At 42.5% G+C, this 27,198-nt stretch overlaps 1 protein-coding gene across 1 annotated transcript in view; it reads right to left on the bottom strand.

The window, feature by feature from the left end:
• LOC102187779 (multidrug resistance-associated protein 4-like) overlaps positions 1 to 27,198 on the bottom strand; it is a 210,362-nt gene that overhangs the window by 134,916 nt on the left and 48,248 nt on the right. The window contains 4 exon segments of the mRNA XM_018056290.1: positions 586 to 786; positions 11,931 to 12,027; positions 19,821 to 19,907; positions 20,131 to 20,225. Coding sequence (XP_017911779.1) covers positions 586 to 786; positions 11,931 to 12,027; positions 19,821 to 19,907; positions 20,131 to 20,225 — 480 coding nt within the window.

Genomic DNA, 27,198 nt, shown 5'->3' with positions numbered 1-27,198 from the left:
AACTCTATGCTGACCACTGGACATTCAAGGTGAATAAGATGTGGCTCTAGGTCTCAAAGGGTAATAAAAAAGGAAGACAAGAACTAACTCTAAAGTGTCTGGCCTACAATGAACTATCTAACAAAGGGGCAAAATATTACCATCAATCACCTGCAGTGCCAGAACATTCCAACATATAGGAAAAGTAGCCAATTTAATGTGGTCACAGAAAGACTCAGTCTAAGGGGGTCTTCACATTAAACCTCTAGATGCATAAGGGAAGTTGGGAGCCACCAGAGTGAGTAGGATGTAACTATGGTAAACTGATGAGTTCTCATATCAGCGTGAGCCACAACCAGCTGGAAATTCATAGCAGTGCACCCACTACTGAGCTCCATATGACTCTTCATCCTACACCCAAAGGAGAACACCAAGCAGGCTTGCTCCCTTCATGATTTTCTAATTCTACCAATTCCATGAAATGAGGCTTGGAATCTTAAGATCTACTTTGGGATAAACAAAGATGTCATGACAGAAGTAGACTGAAGGTCCACGAGGCCACCAAGAGCAGACAGACAAGGGCATGTTGCAGGATGAGAAACTCACATCTTGGTCCTCTGGAGCTGCATCTTTCAAAGAGGGTCTGGAAGACGGTTGAGACTGAACCGAAGACTCGGAGATCAGAGTGAGTGTTCCTGGACCTGGAGATGGTTCAGCCTCCTCTGTCTCCTCCCATAAAATAATATCTTCAAAATCTATCCCAAATTTTGAAAACTCAGCAAAAGTCCCCTTTTCCATAACTTTGCCCTAAAATAAAGAATTTGAGAGGAATTCATTTACATTTGATAATATTAATCCAATCTATATACTAATTAAGAAAAGTTAACTAGTTTTAAATTATTATTTTCCTAAGAAAATTATCTCTAGGTTTGGAATTCCGGTGAAAAAAATCTAGTTCAGTTCAGTTCAGTCACTCAGTCACATCTGACTCTTTGCACCTCAGGGACTACAACACCCCAGGCCTCCCTGTCCATCACCAACTCCCGGAGATTGCTCAAACTCATGTCTATCAAGTCAGTGATGCCATCCAACCATCTCATCCTCTGTCATCCTGCCTTCAATCTTTCCCAGCATCAAGGTCTTTTCAAACGAGTCAGCTCTTCACATCAGGTGGCCAAAGTATTGGGGTTTCAGCTTCAGCATCAGTCCTTCCAATGAATATTCAGGACTGATTTCCTTCAGGATTGACTGGTTTGATCTCATTGCAGTCCAAGAGACTCTCAAGGCTCTTCTCCAACACCACAGTTCAAAAGCATCAATTCTTCAGCGCTCAGCTTTCCTTATGGTCCAACTCTCACATCCATACATGACTACTGGAAAACTTATTGGACCTTTGTTGGCAAAGTAATGTCTTTGCTTTTTAATATGCTGTCTAGGTTGGTCACAGCTTTTCTTCCAAAGAGCAAAATGAGCATGGTGTTCACTGTCAAACCCTATGCTAGGTGCTGGGAGATATGAAAGAAATGTATGTTCATGTTTTAAAAATGGAGGCCATTGACATAACTACCATGGGAACTCAGGGATGCTAAAACTACAGATGTGGGTAGAAGTACCAGTACAGTATTTTTGGGCAACATGGAAATTGAGAGAAGCATCATGTTAAAATGCAAGCAAACAGTTAATTGGGGAAGATATTCCAGGAAAGAAACTGAAGGCTCACCCAGACTTGGCAACAAGCACATCTCCAGGGGTAATGGTCTCTCATCAAATCTTCACAGACCATTGTTATAGTATCATGTGCTATAGGCATGTAGGAACCAGCCCTAGAGAACCCATGAGCTTTATCTTCATGGTCTTTGCCACTTCCCCACAAATGCAGGAAGTTCCCAACTGAAAATTCAATATTATAGCTGCCAAATTTAAACAAAGAGGCCATGAGACTGAGGTGGCTCTAAATCCTTGACCTCCCATGCCAGCAAACCAACACCTAAGAACCAATGCACTCAGATCTAACAAAAAAAAATTTTTAATAAAAACTGCAGAACAACCAGTCACAAGCAGTCAACCAGGTATCCTCTACTCAGGCAACTGTTTAAGCTACAGTCATTCTAATCATTTTCTTTGAACACATGTGACACATCATTGCAGTTTCCCTCCTTTTGTTGTTGTTGTTCCATTGCTCAGTCATGTCCAACTCTTTGCGACCCCATGGACTGCAGCACACCAGGCTTCCCTGTTCCTCACTATCTCCCTGAGTTTGCTCAAACTCATGTCCATTGAGTCAGTGATGCCATCCAACCATCTCATCCTCATCCCTCTCTTACAAAGTCCTATAAAATAATGTGCAGATATCTTCACTATATTCTGACCCCACGAAATAAGGCTCAGCTCATTCACTCAGTGTCAAACAAAATATAGGGAAAAATCACAGGATGCAAAACTAAACAGAGGAGGGCATCTCTGGTTAAGGCAGGTCAGATGGAAGAAGGTACCCCAGGACCCTAGCTGGGACCTCTTTCACCCTATCTCCTGAGGTGGTCCATTTTGAGAAACTCAACAAAGCATTTGGGTACTGTCTATACTACAGAATTAGAAAATTATTCAGGGTATACTGTGCCTTGTTCCACTTTGGAGGCAAAATTCAAGGACTTTATTTAATGAAATTACCATTTTCTACATAGTACCTATAAGACACACAAGGAAACAAGTAGTGGTACAAGGATAGCAACTTCACTGAGCAGCCAAGCACAGACAACTCTGAGGGGATGAGAGGGCAGCCATTCCCTTTCTGCTGTTAGAGAGGAACCAGACAAACAGTAAGGATAGACCCCAACTCATCCAGGGGTGCTCACACTTGGACAAATAGTTGTTCTGATAGCACTAAAATTGGGGGTAGTATCCTCAAAAGAAGCAATAAGGGACCCTAAAAGATCTAGGGACAAACTAAATAGGTTACTCTGTCTCCCACTGATCCTGTGCTAATAATACTGTCATCATTGGGGTTTTACACACTAGTATCACCCTCTTCCAACATGAAATTAACTGCTATAAAATCTGAGAAACCTGAACTCCCCATTCCTGAAAGAGGACATGAGACAGTTGACATGAGATATTTCTTCTAGAGAAGCAGAGGTTCTGCATTTAATAATTTTTCTCAGGACAGAAGTTCATTTGATAAATGAGGGACCTGACCAACCTTGACAGCATATTAAAAAGCAGAGACATGACTTTGCCGATGAAGGTCTGTATAGACAAAGCTATGTTTTTTCCAGTAGTCATGTATGGTTGTGAGAGTTGGACCATAAAGAAAGCTGAGCACCAAAAAATTGATACTTTTGAACTGTGGTGTTGGAGAAGACTCTTGAGAGTCCCTTGGACTGCAAGAAGATCCAACCAGTCCATCCTAAAGGAGATCAGTCCTGGGTGTTCACTGGAAGGACTGATGTTGAAGCTGAAACTCCAATATTTTGGCCACCTTATACAAAGAACTGACTCCTTGGAAAGACACTGATGCTGGGAAAGATTGAAGGCAGGATGAGAATGGGACAACAGAGGATGAGATGACTGGATGGCATCACCGACTCAATGGACATGACTTTGAGTAGACTCTGGGAGTTGGCAATGGGCAGGGAGGCCTGAATGTGTCCCTGGGTCAGCCTCCTATTCCCCTGTCCTTTGTCACTAATGGTAGCTTCAAGATACGAGAAATAGAAGATTAAAAACAGAGGGGAAGCGTACATAAGGACGTGATTACTGGCTAGCTTGCTCTCTCCTCTTCTGATCCCACCTCATCTCATTCCAGTCACCTCTAACTACCCCCTCCCTCTTCTCTTCTCCATGTAACTCAGTGAACCTCTATGGGTGACCCTCAATGTGGAGAAACCTTTCATCTTTAACCTAGATGCTTTATCATCAGTGCTGTATAGATGGAGAAATCCTGAGGCTAGGGTAAAAATAAAACTGAAAACCAGAAACAGGAGGCTTAAGTCCAAATCCTTAGAACATCAGAGAAATCCTGAATCCAGGGAACATTAATCAATAGGAGCTCATCAAACACCTCCATACCTACACTGAAACCAAGCACTACCCAAGGGCCAACAAGTTTCAGAGCAAGATATACCACGCAAATTCTCCAGCAACACAAGAACACAAATTCTCCAGCAACACCCCTGAGCTTCAATATACAGGCAGCTCAAAACTACTCTAAAACCATTGACGTCTCACAACCCATTACTGGACAATTCATAGCACTCCAGAGAGAAGAAATCCAGCTCCACCCACCAGAACTCCAACACAAGCCTCCCTAACCAAGAAACCTTGACAAGCCACTGATACAACCCCACCCACAGAGAGGAAACTCCATAGTAAAGAGAATTCCACAAATTCCCAGAATATAGAAAGGCCACCCCAAACGCAGCAATATAACCAAGATGAAGAAACAGAGGAATACCCAGCAGGTAGAGGAACAGGAGAAATGCTTAACAAACCAAACCAAAGAGGAGGAGATAGGGAATCTACCTGAGAAAGAATTCCGAATATTGATAGTGAAAATGATCCAAAATCTTGAAATCAAAATGGAATCACAGACAAATAGCCTGGAGACAAGGATTGAGAAGATGCAAGAAAGGTTTAACAAGGACCTAGAAGAAATAAAAAAGAGTCAATATATACTGAATAACGCAATAAATGAGATCAGAAACACTCTGGAGGCAACAAATAGTAGAATAACAGAGGCAGAACATTTATCAGTAATTACCTTAAACATAAATGGGTTGAATGCCCCAACCAAAAGGCAAAGACTGGCTGAATGGATAAAAAAACAAGATCCCTATATGCTGCCTACAAGAGACCCACCTCAAAACAAGGGACACATACAGACTGAAAGTGAAGGGCTGAAAAAAGATATTCCACACAAATAGAGGCCAAAAGAAAGCAGGAGTAGCAATACTCATATCCAATAAAATAGACTTTAAAACAAAGGCTGTGAAAAGAGACAAAGAAGGCCACTACGTAATGATCAAAGGAACAATCCAAGAAGAAGATATAACAATTACAAATATATATGCACCCAATATAGGAGCACTGCAATATGTAAGACAAATGCTAACAAGCATGAAAGGGGAAATTAACAATAACACAATAATAGTGGGAGACTTTAATACCCCACTCACATCTATGGACAGATCAACTAAACAGAAAATTAACAAGGAAACACAAACTTTAAATGATACAATAGACCAGTTAGACCTAATTGATATCTATAGGACATTTCACCCCAGAACAATGAATTTCACCTTTTTCTCAAGTGCTCATGGAACCTTTTCCAGGATAGATCACATCCTGGGCCATAAATCTAACCTTGATAAAATTTTAAAAAATCGAAATCATTCCAAGCATCTTTTCAGGAGAAAAACTATTAAAAATCCCAACATATGGAGGCTGAACAACACGCTTGTGAATAACCAACAAATCACAGAAGAAATCAATAAAGAAATCAAATTATGCATAGAAACGAATGAAAATGAAAACACAACAACCCAAAACCTGTGGGACACTATAAAAGCAGTGCTAAGAGGAAAGTTCATAGCAATACAGCCTACCTCAAGAAACAAGAAAAAAGTCAAATAAATAACCTAACTCTACACCTAAAGCAACTAGAAAAGGAAGAAATGGAGAACCCCAGAGCTAGTAGAAGTAAAGAAATCTTAAAAATTAGGGCAGAAATAAATGCAAAAGAAACAAAAGAGACCATTGCAAAAATCAACAATGCCAAAAGCTGGTTCTTTGAAAGGGTAAATAAAACTGACAAACCATTAGCCAGACTCATCAAGAAGCAAAGAGAGAAAAATCAAATCAATAAAATTAGAAATGAAAATGGAGAGATCACAACAGACAACACAGAAATACAAAGGATCATAAGAGACTACTATCAGCAATTATATGCCAATAAAATGGACAACGTGGAAGAAATGGACAAATTCTTAGAAAAGTACAATATTCCAAAACTGAACCAGGAAGAAATAGAAAATCTTAACAGACCCATCACAAGCATGGAAATTGAAACTGTAATCAGAAATCTTCCAGCAAACAAAAGCCCAGGTCCAGACGGCTTCACAGCTGAATTCTACCAAAAATTTCGAGAAGAGCTAACACCTATCCTGCTGAACTCTTCCAGAAAATTGCAGAGGAAGGTAAACTTCCAAACTCATTCCATGAGGCCGCCATCACCCTAATACCAAAATCTGACAAAGACGCCACAAAAAAAGAAAACTGCAGGCCAATATCCCTGATGAACATAGATGTAAAAATCCTCAACAAAATTCTAGCAATCAGAATTCAACAACACATTAACAAGATCATACACCATGACCAAGTGGGCCTTATCCCAGGGATGCAAGGATTCTTCAATATCCGCAAATCAATCAATGTAATTCACCACATTAACAAATTGAAAAATAAAAGCCATATGATTATCTCAATAGATGCAGAGAAGGCCTTTGACAAAATTCAACATCCATTTATGATAAAAACTCTCCAGAAAGCAGGAATAGAAGGACCATACCTCAACATAATAAAAGCTATATATGACAAACCCACAGCAAACATTATCCTCAATGGTGAAAAATTGAAAGCATTTCCTCTAAAGTCAGGAACAAGACAAGGGTGCCCACTTTCACCACTACTATTCAACATAGTTTTGGAAGTTTTGGCCACAGCAATCAGAGCAGAAAAAGAAATAAAAGGAATCCAAATTGGAAAAGAAGAAGTAAAACTTTCACTGTTTGCAGATGACATGATCCTCTACAGAGAAAATCCTAAACTCTCCACCATAAAATTACTAGAGCTAATCAATGAATATAGTAAAGTTGCAGGATATAAAATCAACACACCGAAATCCCTTGCATTCCTATACACTAATAATGAGAAAGTAGAAAAAGAAATTAAGGAAACAATTCCATTCACCATTGCAACGAAAAGAATAAAATACTTAGGAATATACCTACCTAAAGAAACTAAAGACCTATATATAGAAAACTATAAAACACTGATGAAAGAAATCAAAGAGGACACTAATAGATGGAGAAACATACCATGTTCATGGATTGGAAGAATCAATATAGTGAAAATGAGTATACTACCCAAAGCAATCTACAGATTCAATGCAATCTCTATCAAGCTACCAGCAGTCTTTTTCACAGAACTAGAACAAATAATTTCAAGATTTGTATGGAAATACAAAAAACCTCAAATAGCCAATGCAATCTTGAGAAAGAAGAATGGAACTGGAGGAATCAACTTGCCTGACTTCAGGCTCTACTACAAAGCCACAGTCATCAAAACAGTATGGTACTGGCACAAAGACAGACATATAGATCAATGGAACAAAATAGAAAGCCCAGAGATAAATCCACACACCTACGGACACCTTATCTTTCACAAAGGAGGCAAGAATATACAATGGAGTAAAGACAATCTCTTTAACAAGTGGTGCTGGGAAGACTGGTCAACCACTTGTAAAACAATGAAACTAGATCACTTTCTAACACCACACACAAAAATAAACTCAAAATGGATTAAAGATCTAAATGTAAGATCAGAAACTATAAAACTCCTAGAGGAGAACATAGGCAAAACACTCTCAGACATAAATCACAGCAGGATCCTCTATGATCCACCCCCCAGATTACTGGAAATAAAAGCAAAAATAAACAAATGGGATCTAATTAAAATTAAAAGCTTCTGCACAACAAAGGAAAATATAAGCAAGGTGAAAAGACAGCCTTCTGAATGGGAGAAAACAATAGCAAATGAAGCAACTGACAAACAACTAATCTCAAAAATATACAAACAACTTATGCAGCTCAACTCCAGAAAAATAAATGACCCAATCAAAAAATGGGCCAAAGAACTAAATAGGCATTTCTCCAAAGAAGACATACGGATAGCTAACAAACACATGAAAAGATGCTCAACATCACTCATTATCAGAGAAATGCAAATCAAGACCATAATGAGGTACCATTTCACACCAGTCAGAATGGCTTCTATCCAAAAGTCTACAAGCTATAAATGCTGGAGAGGGTGTGGAGAAAAGGGAACCCTCTTACACTGTTGTTGGTAAGGCAAACTAGTACAGCCACTATGGAAAACAGTGTGGAGATTCCTTAAAAAATTGCAAATAGAGCTGCTTTATGACCCATCAGTCCCACTGCTGGGCATACACACCAAGGAAACCAGAATTGAAAGAGACACATGTACCCCCAGTGTTCACCGCAGCACTGTTTATAATAGCCAGGACATGGAAACAACCTAGATGTCCGTCAACAGATGAATGGATAAGAAAGCTGTGGTACATATACACAATGGAGTATTACTCAGCCATTAAAAAGAATACATTTGAATCAGTTCTAATGAGGTGAATGAAACTGGAGTCGATTATACAGAGTGAAGTAAGCCAGAAAGAAAAGCACCAATACAGTATACTGACACATATATACGGAATTTAGAAAGATGGTAATGATGACCCTGTATGCGAGACAGCAAAAGAGACACAGATGTGTAGAATGGACTTTTGGACTCAGAGGGAGAGGGAGAGGGTGGGATGATTTGGGAGAATGGCATTGAAACATGTATACTATCATGTAAGAAACGAAGTGCCAGTCTATGTTCGATACAGGATGCTTGGAGCTGGTGCATGGAGATGATCGAGAGAGATGATATGGGGTGGGAGGTGGGAGGGGGATTCAGGATTGGGAGCTTGTATACAGCCGTGGTGGATTCATGTCAATGTATGGCAAAACCAATACAGTATTGTAAAGTAAAATAAAGTAAAAAAAATAAAAATAAAACAATAAAACAATGGTATGTCTAGGTCACACACTAAATAAGTAAATAAATAAAATCTACACAAAAAAACAAACAAAAAAAAAAAACAGAGAGGAAAAAACCTTACTAAATTGTGACTAACCAAGCCTGTGGATGAAATCTGCAAGGCAGCAGAGCAGTGGCTGCAGAAAGTACGCTGTGTACCACATGGGGACCAGGAGAACCAACAATCTGTGTTGGCAATGAGAGGGGAAATGATTCACATGGTTCACACCGGTGACTGTGGGCAAAGGGAGGAGGAAACCAACATTCCTGATGCTCACCAGATCTCAGTCAGTCCTCTTGCTCTCTCCACCCACTTCCCAAACTAATGAGCTCTACATCTACCCCAGAAGAGAGTGGCCAGGAATATCCAGTCTTTCCCAAATGTTCTCCAAATCTTGGTCAAAACTGTCAGGTCTCTGGCTGAGCTCATACATCAACATAATCCAAATCAAACAATGTGCCCCAGGGACACATTCAGTTTTCCTACACGGCCTCTGTACACGGCTCACTACGTCCTGAGTTCACACTACTTGTGCATATGTGCCAAGTCGCCTCAGTTGTGTCTGACTCTTTGCAGTCCTATGGACTGTAGCCCACCAGGCTCCTCTGTCCATGAGATTTACCAGGCAAGAATACTGGAGTGGGTTGCCATGTCCTCCTCCAGGGGATCTTCCCAGCCTAGGATCGGACCCAAGTCTCTTAAGTCTCCTGCATTGGCAGTCAGGATCTTTACCACACTAGCTCCACCTGGTCTCACTGCCCAATCCTCCATAGCCATCCACAGTCCAGATTTTGCCAGGGGAGGGTGGGTGTCATAGAGTGGGACAGCTAACTACACTGATCTCTACAGGGTGTTACAAGTTCATCACTCTACCCTCAGGGGACAGAAGAGAAATCTACAAAGGAACAGATGCACCATCTTTAAAGAAAAAGGGCCTTTATGTTTTGTTATCAGAAGTCTCATTTGTGAGGTCTGCTGAGCTTTCTTTCCCAGTCCTGTCTTCTTACTGGCTCCCTTATAATATTGTAAATAGTAAGGGAAAAGTTTTCACTCTGTAACTCAACACTAATTGAGAATCCTCTCTTGTTGATTGTGGGCCTTCAGAAATGTTTAATGCTTGATGGGTGGTTTGCAAGACAGGGACTTTTTTTTTTTAACACCTTTATTGAGGCATATTATCATAAAGTTCACCCATTTCAAGTGTACAAGTCAGTGATTGTAATAACTTTCCTGAGTGGCACAGACATACAATTCTGTTTTAGAACCTTTCCATCCCTTCAATAAGATCCTTCTTGTCTATTTACATGGTACCCATGGTACTTGGAGAAGGCAATGGCAGCCCACTCCAGTATTCTTGCCTGGAGAATCCCATGGATGGAGGAGCCTGGTGGGCTGCTTTCTATGGGGTCGCACAGAGTCGGACATAACTGAAGCGACTTAGCAGCAGCAGGGAGGCCTGGTGTACTGCAGTCCATGGGGTCGCAAAGAGTCAGACACAACTGAGCAACTGAACTGACTGACCAAGGGCCTGTGGAACAGACAAGGGTTAATGACAGAGGTGCTGATGCTCAAAGATAAAGAAGCCGAGGTCTGAAGCATCAAACAACCAGTAAGCCTGAAATATTCTCACTAATCTCCACCCATCCCCAGTCATGCTAGGAGTTGGGGTTGATTGGTAGCCCCCCAAAAAGTAAGTTCAAGCCCTAAACATGATGCCTGTGAACATGATCTTATTTGCATTCAGTGTCTTTGTAGATGCAATGAAGTTAAGATGAGGTCACATTGGAACAGGGTGACCTTAAATCCTATATGACTGATATCCTTATGAGAAGAGACTCAGACACGGGGACAATGGCCATGTGACATCAGAGGCAGAGACCACAGTGCTGCAGCTGAAACCCAAGGAACACAAGGAAGGTCGTGACTACCACCAGCTGGAAGGAAGGATTCTTGCCTGGAGCCTTCAGGGAGATCATGGCCCTGCCAGCACCTGGATCTGGGATCTATAACCTCCAGGGAGGAGGGAGATGATAAACTTCTGTTGTTTTAAGTCATCCAGTTTGCAGTGCTTTGTTACAGCAGCTCTGGAAACTGATACCCTATCCTGAGCCCATACTTCTGCCTCCTCAGCTTTACTAAGATTTCTAACTGCTTCTGCTGTCACCCCTCCAGTGACCATCAGAGGAATCTCTTAACTCCAACATCAGACCACATCACTCCTCTGCTCTGGCCCATCCAAGGCTTCAATCCCACTTCCAGGCTCACTGCCCACTGCCTGGAGAACAGCTCCCTCCATGTCCCCCTGCTCACTCTCCTCAGACACACTGGTCTTCCTGCTGTTCCTCCAGCCTGCCAGGTCAGCTCCTTCCTTAATACCCCCTGCCTCAGACCCCCTCCCCCAGGTGACTGTGTGGCCCCCACCTTCATATCATTCAGTCCCCAAGAGGCACCAGCTCCTCAAGGAGCCAGCCAGGATGTCACCGTCTTTGTCACATCCATCCCCATAAGAACAGGAGTCCCATGAAGGCAGGGCCTTGTCCTCCTGCTGCACAGGCTCCCACACGTATCGAGCTCATAGAGACCTGGGCAGGGAGATCTGCAGAGTGGGCGTCTCTGACCCAGGTGCTTGGCTACCCAACCTCGCTTCTAATGTTAATGGAAGACGCTCTTGAGGCAAATTGTGCTTGACAATCATGTGGATACAAACAGGTCTCAGTAGCTCTAATTTCCAAGTAAAAAACTTTGACTTAAGTTGTATAAGGGGAAAACACACATTATAAATAAAATAGCACCATTATCCTTAACAAATTTCAATAGAACAGTAATATTTCAGTAGTCCTGTGGTAGCACTCCTATATGCTTTAGTGTTTATGTGGCTTCAAGTTTAATAGTGACACTTTACAGGTCTTTGGATTGATCCTCAAAGACATGAATAGCATCAGCTCTGAGAAAAAGAGGGAGTTAAATTGAGGGAGAAGAGGACATTTACCATGAATCCAAGGAGAGTGACCTGCTGGAAGTTCTGGCCTTCAACACACCTGAGTTCTAGCAATTTCACAGACTTCTAGAAACTACTTACATCTCTCAGTATCAGAATCTGACTTGCATCTTTTAGGTACTGCAGCTGATGAGTCACTAAGATTGTGATCTTCTCCTTCAAGGCCTGACGAATACACCTACAAATGTAAAAGGTATAGAATGCAAATACACATTAGTGGGGGTGCTCCAAACTGAAAACACATATTCTGAAAACATAATGAGACAAAAACAACACAGCAAAGGTCTATAGTTTAAATAAAAAATGAATAATACAAGTTAAATACAAATATGTCAATGATCCTGAGCAGGTGCTCAAATTTATCAGCAGCAAATGTGAGCCCAGTTCCGCTAAAAAAAATTCTAAAATACAGTCCAGTGAAGGAGGCACTTGCTAAATTTTTTCTAAAAACTCAGCTTAACAATAATTTACATTTCATAATGAAAAAATAATTGAGCAATACTGAGATTCCAAAACTTGACTGAACTTAATATTTTATCACTATGTGGGAATGGGAAAAGAAGCATCTATGTTATATTAAAATATGTGCATTTTCCTTAGACAGTTTTCTAGGAAATTATTTATGACTTATGATGTACACATTAACAACAAAAAATTAATAGAATCTTGGTAACCTTTGCTAGAGTGCCTTTTCTAGACACTTCTTCCCAAATAATATTAAACAGAAAATGAATGCCAGTGTGGCTTCCATCAGTCTCTACAACAGTCCCAGTCCCATCCAGGAAACCAGTCTTCTTTCATAAGGACTGAACACCTTCCAAATATGAAAATAAAGAACAGAATTCAGATGGCCCAAATCACAATGGGAATCATCCAATGGCCAAAAGATACACCAGTTCTCTTAGCGAAGACCCTTGTGTGATCAGGCCACCCAAAATGGCTCTTCTCTTGCTCTCTATACACCCCTGCTCAACCAGTGTCTGCTGCACCTACACCTACTTACATGACTGACCTTCCTATATGCTTGTCCCAGGGCCCAGCTAATGACTGCTCTAGCTTTAGATAACAACCCTGTACAATGCTTGTCAAAGGGGCAAGAGGAACATGACCCTCTGCTGGTTTTCATGGTGACCAATGGCCCAACCTGACATCAACTTCCCCTATAACAGGTAATCTCCCCCCTCTCCAGCCCCCTTGCCCTGGGAGCAAAGACTACCATGTCCTGTTCCAACGTGGGCCTCAAATGATAGGATGCCCTTCCAGGATTTCCTTTGGACATGTAAGTTGGCCCTAATCATTAAACCATATGTGTGTCTATCACTGATTCTGGGCTCTTTCTTAAGTCTAATCTGGGCAAGTAATAGGCCTGGCAGGTCTGGAAGGCCAACAACCTCTTTCAGTATCCAACCTTAAAGGTGTTTTTTAAGTAACTTTTCCAACTGCTTCACATTTTTAATTCAGACCCCTAGAAACTCAGCCCCAGTCCCATCCCACAAGGTCCACAAACCCTCCAGGGAAGCAAGTAGTTGGATTTGGGGCCCTAGGTGACCATAGTCAGGGCTGCAAGCAGGTACTCCAGGTGCCGAAGTTCCTCACAGAGCAAATCTTAGGAACCTGGGCCAGAGCTCAGCCTGTGAGTCAGATGGAGAGTGTGAAGGCAGCAGACTGCAGCTCAGTCCCTCTCATGAGCCTGATGTCGGATGAGTGACAAAACCTGTTTCTTCATCTCAAAACAAGGCCAAGGACAACTCACCCACAGGTTCTGAGCAATCAAACCACCAATCCACTCAGTAAATGTCAGCGCCCTTCTCCACTCCTCCCTAACCATTAGCAGTCATGTGCTTTGGACTCATGACAGAAAAGTCCTAAGGGGACACTCTGGACACTGGGCCTGTGATCAGAAGCAAGACACCAGGATGTAACTACACACACCATTGTTTCATTAAGTCCAAAAGAATTCATTTTTCCCTTTGACATGTCTTAGTTCAGCATTTGTATCTAAGATTCCTGAGTGAGTAAACCTCTTCAGACTTAGTACTAAAGCTTTTAATGGAACTGTTTCTCCTTAATTCATAATTACTTGCCAATAGTCCCTGAAGGCACATGTTAATCAAATCTGATGGGATTCTATGTCCAAGACAGAGCAACACAAATTTGGTAAAATGTTTGCTTTCTAACATTCCATCAGAGATGAAGTAATATAAAGAATTACAACAAAGTGGCCAATTAATGACTTTGAAATTTTTGTAAATAATTGCCAACATCCACTGGATCATTGAAAAACCAAGAGAGTTCCAGAAAAATATCTCTTTCTGCTTTATTGACTATGACAAAGCCTTTGACTGTGTGGATCACAATAAACCGTGGAAAATTCTAAAAGATGGGAATACCAGACCACCTAACCTGCCTCTTGAGAAACCTATAGGCAGGTCAGGAAGCAACAGTTAGAACTGGACATGGAACAACAGACTGGTTCCAAATAGGAAAAGGAGTACGTCAAGGCTGTATATTGTCACCCTACTTATTTAACTTATATGCAGATTACATCATGAGAAATGCTAGGCTGGAGGAAGCACAAGCCGGAATCAAGATTGCCAGGAGAAGTATCAATAACCTCAGATATGCAGATGACACCACACTTATGGCAGAGTGAAGAGGAACTAAAAAGTCTCTTCATGAAAGTGAAAGAGGAGAGTAAAAAAGTTGGCTTAAAGCTCAACATTCAGAAAACTAAGATCATGGCATCTGGTCCCATCACTTCATGGGAATTAAATGGGGAAACAGTGGAAACAGTGGCAGACTTTATTTTGGGGGGCTCCAAAACCACTGCAGATGGTGACTGCAGCCATGAAATTAAAAGACGCTTACTCCTTGGAAGAAAAGTTATGAGCAACCTAGATAGCATATTCAAAAGCAGAGACATTACTTTGCCAACAAAGGTCCGTCTAGTCAAGGCTATGGTTTATCCAGTGGCCATGTATGAATGTGAGAGTTGGACTGTGAAGAAAGCTGAGCACCGAAGAATTGATAATTTTGAACTGTGGTGTTGGGGAAGACTCTTGAGAGTCCCTTGGACTGCAAGGAGATCCAACCAGTCCATTCGAAAGGAGATCAACCCTGGGTATTCTTTGGAAGGACTGATGCTGAAGCTGAAATTCCAGTACTTTGGCCACCTCATATGAAGAGTTGACTCATTGGAAGAGACTCTGATGCTGGGAGGGATTGGGGGCGGGAGGAGAAGGGGACGACAGAGGATGAGATGGCATCACGGACTCGATGGACATGAGTTTGAGTGAACTCCGGGAGTTGGTGATAGACAGGGAGGCCTGGCGTGCTGCAGTTCATAGGGTCACAAAGAGTCAGACACGACTGAGCGACTAAACTGAAACTGAACTGAATGCTTTTTATCCATCTCTAAAAAGATAGACTATTTTTCAAGTTCAGAGTAAAGATTTCCAAGTTATGTCATAAAATGATTGATTCAGAAACAAGTTAACGTTAATTCTATATAAGGGCTGTGTTAATTCTATTTATTGGGTTGGCCACCAAGTCCCTTTGGGTTTTTCCATAACATCTTACAGAAAAACCCAGCTGAACTTTTTGTCCAATCCAGCATCATTCTATATAGGGGCTGTATTAAGAGGAGACACATTCCATGGTAGAGGGGATACAAATAATTCAGAATCTGCACCTTCATCCATTCAATCTGCAGAGGTTTACTAAGGTGCCACTCCCTAGACTTACATCGCAGGTCAAGAAAGCAGACATTACTTTGCACCATGTAAAAGGGGGATACACTGAACGAGTATAGGAAATGTACTATCAGGCCATGATGTATGCTCTGAAGAAAAAGCAAGGGGGCTGCTGTCTTAGATGGGGAGACACAGGAGCCCTGAGATTCTCTGGGGAAACATCCCTTGAAGAAGACACAGCAGGTGCAGGGGTCTGGGGCAGAACATGCTAGGCTGAGGCGCCTTCCTGCAATCACAGCTTCTTGGGGGTGGAGAGACTCATAATGATCAAGCGTACCCACTGAGGGCTGTGGGAAAACAGAGGGCATGGGCACCCCCTGGAGGAGCGGGAGGGAATGGCAGGTCTCGTCTTCCATCTTCCTGCTGTGTCCTGCTGTGTCCTGGCACACTGCTCCCTGGCTCTGGGACAGAGGGGCCAGTATGTATAGACAGACAGGGTGAGAAAGGATCCCCACAAAGCCAGCACAGTGGAATACTGAGTAGGTGTGGGGACGAGCTGGAAAGGCTGATGGGGGCAGACGACAAAGAAGCCTGTTCTCTGAAGACCTGGAGTTGCTTCCTGAATTGGGGAGATGGGAGGGGAGGGCAAGGCAAGGTCTGTGAAGGGCCGGAGCAGGAGGGTGAGCTGTGTAGACAGCAGCATGGGAGTCTGATCAGGACAGACCTGAAAAGCTGAAGACGTAGGAGGCAGGGGTCTGGTGATGTGGGGTTGAACCAGGAGAGGGTCCATGGCTGGACACAAGTGAGACTGCATCAGTTCATCTAAGGACTCTCACCTTCTATAGGTAATAGAACCCACTTAATCATCACAAAATATAGTTATAAAAATCACAAACATTAGTAACCTGGTATATACTCATGACTAAAGGAAGCTGATAATGGCAAGTAGAAGTGTGATTCATTCACTTTTAATAGAAAATATTGACCACGACTAAGCTTCAACACGACCACCATCTCTCATAGCATATTGCTCCGTCCAATTGCCTAACTCATTGAGAACATTCTCAGTCACTGTTGAGTGATTTCCTAAATTGCCTTTGTGATCCCTGCCCTAAGTTTCCCTAGAGAATGTGGTTCTGATTAGCAAAGAACTCTTGACAAGCTTGCTTCTATCAAGTGAACATCCAAGGTCACTAAACTGAAAGGTTGGAGAGGACTTTACAAACATGTTATAAACACCTCACCTTTATAAACACCTGAGAGAGTTTTTGTGTTCAGCACACTGATACATGGCAATCAGTAAGCTTTCCCTTCCCCTTCCTGTGACACAGACACAAGAGCCAGCAGAAACTGCTCTTGCAGTGATGGGGAACTTTTGCAGATAGCAGACATTTGCAAGTTCAGGGTGGAGCGCTGGGAACAGGGAGGCTGAGCCACTCATGATGCCAGGAGAGTGGGGGATGGAAATTCATGTCTCAGTACTAGTATCCCATCATTGAACTCATGACAAGCCACAAGGCACTTCCTGAGGGAAAAGTCATCAGTGAAAGTGTTGGTCACTCAGTCGTGTCTGACTCTTCAACCCCATGGCCTGTAGCCTGCCAGAACCTTCTGTCCATGAGGATTCTCCAGGCAAGTATAGTGTCATGCCCTGCTCCAGGGGATCTTCTCAACCAAGGGATTGAATCCAGGTCTCCTGCATTGCAGGCAGATTCTTTACCATCTGAGCCACTAGGTGCTTTAAATAAGAGAAAATTTATCAAATCACAATCAAAAGAGGGTGGGAAAAGGGGGGCGGTCAGATCAGAGAATGGGAGGCCATGCCACATGTCAGCTGCCCTGCTCTCTTTTGTTCTGAAAGATTCAATGCTAATGTGTAATTTTTGTGTGCGGTAAAATATACATAACATGAAATTTACAGTTTTAACTATTTTTTATGCATACAGCTCAATGGCATTAAGTACATTCACATCATTGTGTAACCATCACCACCATCCATTTCCAGAGCTCTTTCATCGCTCCAACACTAAGCACCTTTCACATACAGCCTTCAGTGGTACCTGCCCCATGACCCCTGCTTAATGGATATGGAATCCCAGCTCCTCATATCCAGAGCTCAGAGCTCCTCACATATCTCTCTCACTCACTCCACTGATCTGCTTAAGTCTCTTTACTTTGCTGTTAAGGATTTGCTATGAATGAATTCTGTTCCCCAAAAAATTCGTATGATGGCACATTGACCACCAGAACCTTAGAATCTGGCGACAGAACCTTTAAAGAGCTAACTGTTACCCTTAATTAGAGTGGGCCTAATCCAATCTGACTGGTGTCCTTAGAAGAGGAGACTAAGACATAAGGACAGAAACACGGAGGTGTGCGTGGACAGAGGGAGGACCATGTCCGAGGACACAGCGAGGAAGCTGTCATCAGAAGATAAGGAGGTCTAAGGAGAAACCAAACTGCCCACACCTTGTCATGAGAGTCCAGCCTTTAGAACTGTGAGAAAATGAATTTCTATTATTTTTGCACTGCTCCCCCAGCGCTGCCATCTCTAACAACCTGCTGTGACTGAATGTTTGTGTCCTCAAAATACATACATTGAAACCTAATCTCCACTATGAAGGTACTGGAGATGGGGCCATTGGGAGGTGAGGTCATGAGGGTGGAGTCTGCCTGAATGGGACTAGTGCCATTATAAAAGGGACCCACACAGCTCCCTCACCCCTTCCACCACATGAGGACACACGAATTGGGTCCTCACCAAACACCAACTCCACCAACACCCTCACCTTGGACTTTCCCAGGCTCTGGTCTCTGTGAAGTCAGCCTGGACAGACACAGCCCCAGCAAACTAACACAGGACCTGACAGCGAGAATTCCCAAACAGCTTCTCTCTGCTGTACAGCCTGCCTCCTCCAGGCGAGGATGTGCCTTCTGTTCTCACAGCCTCGCTTCCTGCGCTTCTACTCTTCCTCCAGCAAAGGGAACTGGGTCATCTTCTCAACCTCCACATACATACCCAGCCTGCACACCCCCAGGGCACTTCCCGCTCAGCCCGGGGCACAGGGAGCTGTCCAGCATCCACTTCCATTCAGCACTTACTCTCCTGTATAGAAACCTCTGAACCCTGACTCAGCTGACCTTTCCCCGGGTAACTGTCTTAACAAACTCCACATTGAGACAGATTCCTCAGAGGCAGAAATGAGAGCTGAGCATCCTAAGTCTGCCTTATGCTGCCCAGTGTGGTCCTTCCCCTCTCCTTGCTCTCCGTCCTCCTTGTAAACTAAGAGGTTTCCTGCAGTAGCATCTGTAAGGGCACTGATCTCAGTGCACACAGCAGGGCATTAATAAGTGCAGCTGGAAGGCTCATTGGCCTTAACAAGGTGGACAACAGCAAGGTAAGCAACCATGGGGTAGGTGTGGATGCTGTTTTAGCAAAAGCAAGCTCATGAGGCTTTCAAAAAGGCCAGTCTAGACTCCATCAGAGGCTTCAGTCAGCATGTATTAGGACAAGTTATTCACAGAAAAGCACAAGAGTTGTTCCACTTCAGCCATTCTGTAGCCAGGCAAGAGCAATTTGTATTCCAGAAACACAAAAACGGAAGTCGAGATTGCCACCAGATTCTAGATCTCTAGTTCCACATTCAAGCTAACCCTACATCATGGGTCTAAGTATTAATTCAAGTAAGCATCCATGAAGCAATGCTAAACAATTAATTTCATGCTTAGATGTGGGATATAGTCTTAATTCTAGGCCTGATTAAGAATTTCCAAACCTACAGAATAATAAGCACAAACCAAGAGGGCCTTTCCACGGAACCCCTGTGTCACTACTGAAAATTTTGCTTCATATGTGCCTTAAACACATGATGGAGGAAAAGGACAGACACTAAGTACTAGATTACTGGGTCCAACTCTATGATTTAAAAACCATTCATCATCTTTCTTATTTCAAGGATATGGATCCATCACAGTGTCTGGTTATCAACTGCAGGTCATGGGGAAATCTCCCATCTATTCCTCACTCCCTAAAGTACAGACCCCACTGTCCTTCACACACTGGAAGCACCTTCTGTATTTTCCTGTCCTGACCTCATTGTGATGCAAAATTTCTCTACAATGGATCTTCTGTGGAGGGAAGGGAGGGAAGGGAGGGAAGAGAGAGACACCAGGGCAGAGCGAGCTGAGTCTCCTGAGGCGCAAAGGCTTTCCTGAGCTCTCTTCCCCAATCTCTACAGGGTTCCTGGAAAGCAGAGATTACAGAAAATAGCAAACTCACTGTTCGAACAAGTGTCTGCTGACTCCTACGTCCACTGCACTGAGCGGATCGTCCAGGAGGTAGATGTCTGCATCCTGATACACGGCTCTAGAAAACATAGAGAGATGTCAGGAGAGGACACTTCACACTCCCTGGGTCTCATCTCTGAATCATGATGGCGTCCAGCAACTCCAGGTTCATTCTGAGAGCCCAGGGAAAGAGGCAAGACCCTGCTTCACACAGGCCCACCTGGTGAACAGGGTCTGTGTGCTCACATCCAATAGGAGCCGCGGAGGAGGAGGGGCAGGATGGCAACTGAAACCCCATTTACCTGGCGAGGCTGACCCGGGCTTTCTGTCCTTCACTCAGTGGGGTTCCCCGGTCTCCTATCTTAGTTAGATCATTTTCCTTCAAAAGCTGTAAATCCTACATGGAGATAGAAAAGGAGAGGAAAAAAAAGATCTAAAATAAGTTATCCTGCCATCCTAACTTTTTAGCATCAGTTCTCCCCACAGTGTTTGATCAACAATGACAAGTATATTTCATAGTGGCTAAACCATAACAGTGAACAATTTAAAAAATCCTCAGGGCTCTTTTTTGTTTTCATTCTGTAGTTTTTCCCAACATTTATGCATCTGACCATTCTAACAGATATTTATTGTGGATCAATATACACCAGGCATTGTTCTGGTCACAATGAATTCAGCCATGAGGAAACAAGCCCCTAGAGTTTCTCTCCACAGTAAGAGATGGTCAATAAGGAAAATTAACTTTAGTGTAAGTACTGAGGATGAGAAGGAAAAGGAAGCCAGCTCAGGGGGATGGAGAGTGAAGGAGGGAAGTGAGTTCACACTGGGGTGTCAGGGCTCTGCTCAGAGTGGGTGTGAGCAGATCTGGGGGAGGGGCTCAGGCAGACCTGGAGAGGCTGCTCCACACAGAGGGATGGGCGAGTACAGGGGCTATAGGGAGATGCCCAAGGGGTTCAGGACAAGCAAGGAGGCAGGAGAGCAGAGCTGAGTAAGAATGAGAGAAGTGAAGGCAGAGACAGAGCAGGAGGAGCCTGGGTCACTCCCAGTAACAAGGGGAGAGGGAGAAGGGAGGATTGACCTGGTCTGAGATTTCTACAGACTCACTCCTGTGCTTTCCAGAAAACAAGCAGTAAGGCGGAATGAGTGAGGGTAGATACAAGTAAGGAGGCTACTGGAATAATCTAAGTGAGAGATGACGGTGGCCAGGACCACAGTGGAAGCAGCAGGGATGGAGAGATGGAGCACACTCAAGACACATTCTGAAGGCAGAGTCTGTAAGACCTGCTAATGGGATGGGTGTGGGTTGTAAGAAGAGCACCATGGTGTTGGAGCATGAGGAAGAACAGGATCACCGTTTACTGAGTTGTTACTGATGAAAGTCAAAGTGAAAGTCGCTTAGTCATGTCTGACTCTTTGTGACTCCATGGAATTCTCCAGGCCAGAATACTGGAGTGGGTAGCCTTTCCCTTATCCAAGTGATCTTCCCAACCCAGGGATCAAACCCAGGTCTCCCATACTGCAAGCGGATTCTTTACCAACTGAGCTATCAGGAAAGCTCTGCTACTGATGACTGATGCCTGTTTTCTCATTAATCCAACAGGGGGACCCCATTCACAGTGTGAATGTGACCAAGAGGACAAGAAAGAGAGTGTCTCCATCATAACCCTCCCTGACAGCCACAAAGACACACAGACACACACAGGTTCCCTGCTCACTCAAAGCTTAACAAGGGAGGATCAAACAAAAAGCAGCAATTGCTCTGTCATGAAAATTAATGATTTCATCTTATTTCTTCATCAAGCTCAGAGGTTAATACCATCTCTCCCTCCTGGTTTTCATATCATTTTAAGATAGGCTCCAGCCATACATACACACACACTGTTTTCTGGGCCTCCATTTCACTGTTGACAGTCCTTGCAAACTGTTATTAGGTTTTATCCTTTAATTTTATTAATGTATCTTTCTGGTTTCCTTCCCCAAATAGCATCACATTATAGCACAGCAATCACAACATGCTCTAGAAAAAGCACTGAAGTTCACTCTTTCACTTAGCACAGTCCGAGCATAAGAAACAGGCTCTCTTCAACGCTGGTGGTAGGACTTTGAGTGTGTTGTTGACTTTGCCAATTACTAATGGACAAGTCCCAGATGGGAAGAACATTTTAAAGGATTTGAGGTAAAATCCAAATCAGGCTAATTTCCCAGCCACGATTTTCTGATTAGGTTAAAGGGAAAAGCCTGGCTTGAGCATATATTGCAATTCTTCCCACTGACAGGACAGTGTTCTTGTTCATGTTATTTTCCTCTAAGTTAAATTTAAACAATTTTCACTGAACAACAGATACACAAACTAGAGGCAGACTAGGAAATGAAGAAGCTGGTTTGATACCATCTCCCAGAAACATATCAAGGGCCCTTCAGCAATGGTGGAGACTTAACAGTAGAAACGCAATGGAGCAGTCGTCGAAACAGTTGATGAGCGCCCTGGCAGAGGAGGCTGGATTCCGGAGTCAAACAGTGGAAGGCCATACCTTTCTTTACTGCTTGTCTTCCGTTTGGAATTGCCCTCCTCTGACGGCCTGTCAATATCCTGCTCATCCTTCCAGGCTCAGCCCAAACACACTCTCCATGAAACCATCCTGGAGTCACTCTCTTCCTGCTGGGTTCCTAAGGCTTTGCGTACATTTCTTCTGAAGGACCTGTCCTATTATGATCAATAATTTGTATACATGCACATAGCTTCTCTCAGCTCCTGGTAGGTAAGGTCTGTGCACCAAGCACTGTGTTGCACCCTAACACTGATTATCTTTAATCTTTGCAACAAGCTACCTGGTAAGTACTGATCCCATTTCCCAGATGAGGAAACTGGGACTAAATGAGGTCACGTCACTGTTCTGAGGGTCAGTTCAGTTCAGTTGCTCAGTCGTGTTCAAATCTTTGCAACCCCATTGACTGCAGCAAGCCAGGCCTCCCTGTCCATTGCCCACTCCCAGAGTTTACTCAAACTTATGTCCATTGAGTCGGTGATGCCATCCAACCATCTCATCCTCTGTCATCCTCTTTTCCTCCTGCCTTCAATCTTTCCCAACATCACGGTCTTTTCTAATGAGTCAGTTCTTCATATCAGGTGGCCAAAGTATTGGAGTTTCAGCTTTAGCATCAGTCCATCCAATGAACATTCCAGACTGATTTCCCTTAGGATGGACTTGTTGGATCTCCTTGCAGTCCGAGGGACTCTCAAGAGTCTTCTCCAATACCACAGTTCAAAAGCATCATTTCTTCGAGGCTCACCTTACTTTATAGTCCAACTCTCACAGCCATACATGACTATTGGAGAAACCATAGCTTTCACTAGATGGACCTTTGTTGGCAAATAATGTCTCTGCTTTTTAATATGCTGTCTAGGTTGGTCATAACTTTCCTTCCAAGGAGTAACTGTCTTTAAATTTCATGGCTGCAATAACCAACTGCAGTGATTTTGGAGCCCCCCAAAATAGTCTGTCACCGTTCCTACTGTTTCCCAATCTATTTGCCATGAAGTGAGGGGATCAGATGCCATGATCTTCGTTTTCTTAATGTTGAGTCTTAAGTCAACTTTTTCACTCTCCTCTTTCACTTTCATAACAGGCTCTTTAGTTCTTCACTTTCTGCCATAAGGGTGGTGTCATCTGCATATCTGTTTTTTATATCTCTCCCAGCAATCTTGATTCTAGCTTATGCTTCATCCAGCCCAGCATTTCTCGTGATGTGGTCTGCATATAAGTTAAATAAACATGGTGATAATATACAGCCTTGACGTACTCCTTTCCTGATTTGGAACTAGTCTGTTGTTCAATGTCCAGTTCTATCTGTTGCTTCCTGACTTGCATACAGATTTCTCAAGAGGCAGGTCAGGTGGTCTGGTATTTCAACCTCTTGAAGAATTTTCCAGAGTTTGTTGAGGTCCACACAGTCAAAGGTTTTGGCATAGTCAATAAAACAGAAATAGATGCTTTTCTGGAACTCTTTGCTCTTTTGATGATCCAGTAGATGTTGGCAATTTGATCTCTGGTTCCTCTGCCTTTTCTAAAACCAGCTTGAGCATCTGGAAGTTCACAATTCACATACTGTTGAAGCCTGACTTGGAGAATTTTGAGCATTACTTTGCTAGCGTGTGAGATGAGTGCAATTGTGTGGTAGTTTGAGCATTCTTTGGCATTGCCTTTCTTTGGGATTGGAATGAAAACTGAACTTTTCTAGTCCTGTGGCCACTGCTGAGTTTTCCAAATTTGCTGGCATATTGAGTGAACCACTTTCACAGCATCATCTCTTAGGATTTGAAATAGCTCAACTGGAATTCCATCACCTCCACTAGCTTTGTTCATAATAATACTTCCTAAGGCCCACTTGACTTTGCATTCCAGGATGTCTGGCTCTAGGTGAGTGATCACACCATTGTGATTATCTGGGTGGTGAAGATCTTTTTTGTATAGTTCTTCTGTGTATTCCTGCTACCTCATAATATCTTCTGCTTCTGTTAGGTCGATACCATTTCTGTCCTTTATCGAGCCCATCTTTGCATGAAATGTTCCCTTGATATCTCTAATTTTCTTGAAGAGATCTCTAGTCTTTCCAATGCTATTGTTTTCCTCTTTTTCTTTGCACTGATCGCTGAGGAAGGCTTTCTTATCTCTCCTTGCTATTCTTTGGAACTCTGCATTCAAATCGGTATATCTTTCCTTTTTGGCTATTGAACGGAAGAGCTAGAATCTGACCCAGCTCATGTCAGTTCAGAGACGTCTGCTCTTTCACATCATACTGCCTCTAGTTTCCATGCTTATCCATGGTGTTGTGCTGCCTCTCAGTTGAGGAAGTTTAGAAGTAAAAATTTCTTGAAAAGTGAGCAATGGATGAAGGTGTAAAGGGGCATGTAAACAGAGACCCTGACCAGGGTGTGCCTCTTTCTTCACCAGAAAAGCAAGGTCACGAAAGAAACAGGCACACTCTGCCTGGGTCTCTGGAATTTGTTTGGGTTTTTTTTTAGAGGTTTTTTTTTCCATCTTTATTATTTATTGAAGGTTTTTCATGTTAATAAACTCACATACATTAGGTGATAAGACTAGAAAAAATAGTAATTAACAGATTCATAATTAGCCATGTGCACATATGCATGTGGTCATTCTTCAGTGAAGTTCTAAAGCTCTTTTTTTTTTAGGGGATTATCAGTTTATTCTTTATCTTTTTATTTTTTCACTTTACAATATTGTATTGGTTTTGCCATAAACCCTGTAGTTAGCACCGACTACATAGGAAGGGGCCTATAGACCTTGAGAATTACAAGCCGGACCAAGGAACTATATGAAAATGAACTGACCCCACACTGTCCACAACAGCTCTAGAGAAATTCCTAGATATATTTTTACTATTATCATTTTTTTAATTTGAACAAATTTTTTATTATTTTTAAGCCCCCTATTACTCCTTTAATTTTCATTTTTATAACATACTCAGTTCAGTTCAGTTACTCAGTTTTGTCTGACTCTTTGCAACCCCATGAAACACAGCACACCAGGCCTCCCTGTCCATCATCAACTCCCAGAGTTCACTCAGACTCACGTCCATTGAGTCAGTAATGCCATCCAGCCATCTCATCCTCTGTTGTCCCTTTCTTCTCCTGCCCCCAATTCCTCCCAGCACCAAAGTCTTTTCCAATGAATCAACTCTTCGCATGAGGTGGCCAGAGTAGTGGAGTTTCAGCTTTAGCATCATTCCCTCCAAAGAAATCCCAGGGTTGATCTCCTTCAGAATGGACTGGTTGGATCTCCTTGCAGTCCAAGGGACTCTCAAGAGTCTTCTCCAACACCACAGTTCAAAAGCATCAATTCTTCGGTGCTCAGCCTTCTTCACAGTCCAACTCTCACATCCATACATGACTACTGGAAAAACCATAGCCTTGACTAGACGGACCTTAGTCAGCAAAGTAATGTCTCTGCTTTTGAATATGCTATCTAGGTTGGTCATAACTTTTCTTCCAAGGAGTAACCCTCTTTTAATTTCATGGCTGCAAACACCATCTACCTTGCAAAAAAAAAAAAAAAGACCCTATTTTTAAAGCAAACTTATATATATACATATATATATAATAATTTTTGTGACTCTTTTTTCTTTAATATTGTATTTTTGAGAATCTAACTTCTACTCTAGATTTTTAATCTTTGCTTTTTGGTATTTGTTCTCAACTTTGTATCTTTAAGAACCCAATCTTCAGTATCCATTTCTACTTGGGAGAGAGATCACTGGTCTCTGGAATTTGATCTGGGTGTCAGGAGCTGGAAGTGATTAAGGTAAAGAGGAAATGCCCGAAATCTGTTTACTCCAAACCCTACCTTCCATGGAATCTAGGGTTATGCAGAAACAGATCTGAACTTGAGCTGCAAATGCAGCAATGAGCTGTTTGACCCCCTCAAGTCTCAGTTTCTCCTACTATAAAATGAAGATAGGAACATCAAGGACACTCATAAAGAATAAATAAATCATATTCCTGTTTATGTGTGTGCATGTGCACGTGTGAGAGACAGACATAAAAATGATTTGCACATAAACTCTGAATAAATAGAAGCTATTGTCTCACTGTTTCACATTTGTTTCCCCTCTTCTTTTCTTATGCAGTCTATGCACCATTTAATAAAAATCTAGCTCATTCCTCCTAACCTCACATCATTTCTGCAAAAGCACAATCTCTCATTAACACAAGCCCAGGAGAAAGAAATAGCAGCCATTAAATGAATAATTCTGTTCTGTCCACATTATCATAAAATGCTGCTCACCTGATACCATCTATGATGTTCAAGCCATCGTTCAAGCAGAATTACTATTTCGTCACAAAGAGAGTTTGGAGCCTTTAACACCAAACCTTTGAAAGTCTGTCCCAGCATTTTCCTCACAGTATAAAAGAATAGTCAGATGTCCAGACTGCCCTGAAGAGACCAGGGGGAGCCCTTTGAAACTGTTTTTCACTGATGATTATAACCCAAGAGAATAACAAACTATTTACCGGTATTTACATTTTTCTTTCTTTCTGCCAAAATATATTTTATCAGATAAGTTTAGTTTTCCTGATTCATTCACTAATTTCATCTAAATCCTAATATAGAGTTAAACATTTCACTTTGCCATTTTCTGTGAAAATTGATGCACTTTCTGAAAACAGTCTCTTCTCCAACAAAATGATGCAGTATTAAGAAGAAACATAAGTATTCTATTTTCTTTAAATAATAAATTGTAAATCAAAAATGAAGTAAAGAGGGAAACCTACAGACTGAAAGGGATCGAGGAGGCAACAACTAAGCACAATGGACAGACTTTGTGTGGAATCTGATTCCAACATCAGT

Source organism: Capra hircus, chromosome 12, assembly GCF_001704415.2.
Source record: "Capra hircus breed San Clemente chromosome 12, ASM170441v1, whole genome shotgun sequence".
NCBI lineage: Eukaryota > Metazoa > Chordata > Mammalia > Artiodactyla > Bovidae > Capra > Capra hircus.
Note: the sequence above shows the minus strand (reverse complement) of the source record. Positions and strands in the feature narration are given on the sequence as shown.